Raw genomic sequence first — 4,225 nt, forward strand, 5'->3', positions numbered from 1 at the left:
ATATGCTTCTCAGGGAAATACAGATAACAAACATGCAATTATTTACGGAGTAAGTTGGTTAACAGTATATACAACGACTTAATACAATCTTACTAAATATAGTTAATTAGGGTTATTAGTTAAGTCTAAATCCTAAATAAATTTCTACAAAAAGGTATGTAATCATTTTCTTTAATAACTTATGACAACATGAAAACTTAGAAATTAGAAGTAAATCAATTGATAAATCTAACTTAAACTTGGGATTTCATGTTATTCTTTTGATATTTTGATTTCTATTAGCAAACCATTGAACAGTTCTTCCCACAATTGGTAGCCATAATCTCTTTAATCTCTCTTCTTTAGTACTAGGCTCACCCAAATTAGCTTCATTGTTACTTGATTGATCAACACCAAGCAATCTAGGATGAACAATGATTTCCGACATCGATCTTTTTTGATCAAGTTTAGCGGATTTCAGCTCAATCGAAGAATCTTCACCGGGGAATTTCTTGATTTTCTTCTCGAATTCTCTTTTTCGTTTGATTTCTTCTTTTATTTTGATCGCCTGATGATCATGGTCACTTTTATGACCATTTTCGAACTTTTTGAGAGAAGGGTAACAATCAAGTTTGTTGCTTGATATAGAAGCAACCATTTCTTGATCATCGCGATGATCAAGATAATTGCTTGACAAAGAAGTAATCATCTCGGAATTCAAATATAAAAGATCAGAACCACTCAAATTACTCCATCTATTCTTCCCTATTAAATCATGTTCATAATCCAATATTATGATCCTATGATTAAACTTATGCAAAGTTTCTTGATCATCCAAGATAATTTCTTGATCATTTTCATCTTCAATCTTACGAAAACTTCTTCGACTTCCAAATCTCTTGGATCCTTCTCTTTCAATAAATAGCTCCAAGTTTGAACCTTCACGGCCCCCATCCGATTGGTTACTCAAAAACCGAAAACTATCTGAATGCGCGAAAAGGGTTGCATCCTCTTCACTTACTTTACACCTACAGAGTGGACAACCCGAGTGTTTTTCTAGCCATTGATCAACACAATCAATATGAAAAGCATGTTTACATTTTGGCAATAATCTAAGAATCTCAACATCTTCAAATTTGGACAAACAAATAGAACATTCCAAACCATTTCTCCAACCTTTTAAAGTTGAAAACCGAAAAAAAGGAAGCGATTCAATCACTGTTTTATCGATACCGGAAAGCCTAGAAACCGATCCCGGTAACCCACCTAATATCTCTTGATCTAATAGCATAAGAGAAGATGGTCTGTGACAACATTTTGCATAAACCAAAAGTAAAAGAGTTAATGAAAACATTATAGCAAGAACTCCGATTACAACAGCTAAACTTGGTTGGAAATTAGTGACAGAATCTTGAGAGTCTGGCGACGATAAAGGTTGCGCTTTTATTAAATTAGAAGAGATGATGATGAAAATGATGACAAATATGATGATATGCACACGTTTCTTTTGTTGGGTTATCGCCGGAATTTTAATAAACTCCGGTAACGTGTTCACCGGGAAGTTCATGGCTTCTTTGTACAAACTACAAAGGGGGTAAAGTGTTTTGACATTGGTTTTAGTTTACTTTATAGATTTATAGATAATAGACTTGTTAATTCTTAAGACACCAAAAATTTTAATTTTTAAATTTTAATTTTTGAATTGAGTAAGCATCTGACCAGTAACCATATGTAAACCTTTCGGTGTGTTGATGAACGGCGGCATATATGTATCATTACACTTTTGATTACTTTTCAAACTTTAATTTTTATTTTCTCCCACCCTCTCAAGATATTCGGTTTAACTACGTAGTTACATAGTTTTAAAATTAATTTTTGTTAATAAAAAAAAAAAAAAAAAAAAAAAAAAAAACACATAGATATAGGTTATTATTAAATATTAATCTAAATATTAATATTAATTAATAGTAATAGTTATAATATATAGTTATGACGTACAAACTTACCTACTAACTTTGATTTTAGAACCAAGTGACACCAAATACCATGCTGTTGAGCCAATTAGAATTTAATAAATTAAAGCTGTTTAATAACTAACCATAAACAATTGGCAACCTCAAGTGGGTTGGTTGTCACGTTATAACTTATTACGAGTATAAGTTTATTTAGTCATTAAAACTATTCATTCTCTTTAAATCCTTATTAATTTTCGTGATATGCTTGCTATATCAAAAGTCCTAAAAATGATCAAAACAAATTTTTTTTTTTTTTTTTTTTTTTAAAGTAAGAAAAACTGCTATAAAGAAGCACATTGGCTCCCAACAAACATATGGAAAGTTAAAACTTGTTTTGCATTAAGGAGGTTACTTAAATTGGACTTAATCAGCCTTAATTAGATGCCATGGTCCCAAGAAATCATACTATAAAATATTGGAGTATACAAGTATATAATTTATTGATGGTCAAGTCATATTTTTCAACATGTACATATAGAGAAGTAACGTGTTGCTTTTGTTGGTGCATGAATCCCCAGCCGTTGTTTGTCTTTATGTTTAACACATTTCGGTTATGTAATAATGTTTACTCGAGACTATTGATTATATTTATGTTTGTGCGTACTTAACTTGTTAAATGATCAATAAGTTAAACTGCTCAGACAGTCGACCGAGTGTGTGTACACACTCGACCGACTGTCCTACTCAGTCGACCGACTGAGGGACACAATCGACCGAGTGTGTCTGGTAGGCAGTATATATACGGGTTTTAGCCTAATTGTTTAAGACTCCTCGTCCCATTTACCCTAAGTCGTAAGTTTTCGTCTCCAGAGAACCCTAACACCATATACCACCGAAATATATCGTCTAGGTGTCGATCTAATCTAGTTTTTGGCTCTAGGTTTGATCTATTCGATCCCAAAATGACTCATATCTCAGTTTAACCTTATTCTAGTGTATTCCGCCTCTAAGATAGATTGCAAGCGACCTAAGATCCTGTAACATCCCAGGTAACACGTTCCCCGTAGCATGATATTGTCCGCTTTGCCCATAGGCGCACGGATTTTTCTTGGCGACCAAACACGATGAGCACTTTCCCAGGAGGTCACCCATCCTGGTAGTGCTCTCGCCTGAGCACGCTTAACTGCAGAGTTCTCATAGGATCTGCTGCGCTTGTGGTCCCAAAACGCGTCATGCTAGGAAAGGTCTCCACACCCTTATAAGGCATGCTTCGTTCCCCTTTCCAACCGATGTGGAACGGATGTAACACGGATGTTACAATCTTCCCCCCTAATGGGACACAACATCCTCGCTATGCACGTTTGGTCCGGGGCCTGGCTCTGATACCATCTGTAACATCCCAGGTAACACGTTCCCCGTAGCATGATATTGTCCGCTTTGCCCATAGGCGCACAGATTTTTCTTGGTGACCAAACACGATGAGCACTTTCCCAGGAGGTCACCCATCCTGGTAGTGCTCTCGCCTGAGCACGCTTAACTGCAGAGTTCTCATGGGATCTGCTGCGCTTGTGGTCCCAAAACGCGTCATGCTAGGAAAGGTCTCCACACCCTTATAAGGCATGCTTCGTTCCCCTTTCCAACCGATGTGGGACGGATGTAACACGGATGTTACAGATCCTAAGAATAAACGTCTACAAAGTGGTATCAGAGCTGGAGTCTCTGGTTTTGCTTGATCAAATCGTTTTTTGGGTCAAAATTGGTGTTTTTGGTTTTTTTGGGTTTTTAGTCAATTAATCTGCTTTTCTGCGTTATTGTTGGGGTTTTTATTGTCAAAAGGTGTTTATGGAGTTATCACTATTATTTTTTACGTGTTGGTTTTGTGTTTTTCATCCCTAATCGATTGCAAAATCGATTTTTGTCTAGAAAACCCTAATAGTCGACCTGCTCCTGTCAAGAACACACTCGGCCGTGTGTGTCCTGACAACCGACCGAGTGAGTCCTTAGCTCGACCGTGTGAGTAGTTCAACCGACCGTGTGAGTTTTACCAGAGCCGTGTTAGTTTCCTAAAGTCAGTCGGCCGTGTGAGTTAGTCACTCTACCGTGTGAGATAGTCAACTGACCGTGGGAGATAGATAATCGGCCGTGTGAGTTAGTAATACCCAAGGCTCAGCTTGTAACGAAGTGCTGCCAAAATTTAGTCAGACAATCGACCGTGTGAGTCATACACACGACCGTGTGTCTTATTCAATCGACCGTGTGTCAAGGACAATCGACCGTGTGTCAAGGACAAT

At 36.9% G+C, this 4,225-nt stretch overlaps 1 protein-coding gene across 1 annotated transcript; it reads right to left on the reverse strand.

Moving 5' to 3' along the window:
• Positions 1-247: 247 nt before the first annotated feature.
• Positions 248-1,546, reverse strand: LOC139871477 (putative RING-H2 finger protein ATL12). Its single transcript, XM_071859184.1, has one exon. The coding sequence runs from the start codon at positions 1,544-1,546 to the stop codon at positions 248-250; it is 1,299 nt and encodes a 432-aa protein (XP_071715285.1).
• Between the last annotated feature and the right edge of the window lie 2,679 nt (positions 1,547-4,225).

Source organism: Rutidosis leptorrhynchoides, chromosome 10 (genome assembly GCF_046630445.1).
Source record: "Rutidosis leptorrhynchoides isolate AG116_Rl617_1_P2 chromosome 10, CSIRO_AGI_Rlap_v1, whole genome shotgun sequence".
NCBI lineage: Eukaryota > Viridiplantae > Streptophyta > Magnoliopsida > Asterales > Asteraceae > Rutidosis > Rutidosis leptorrhynchoides.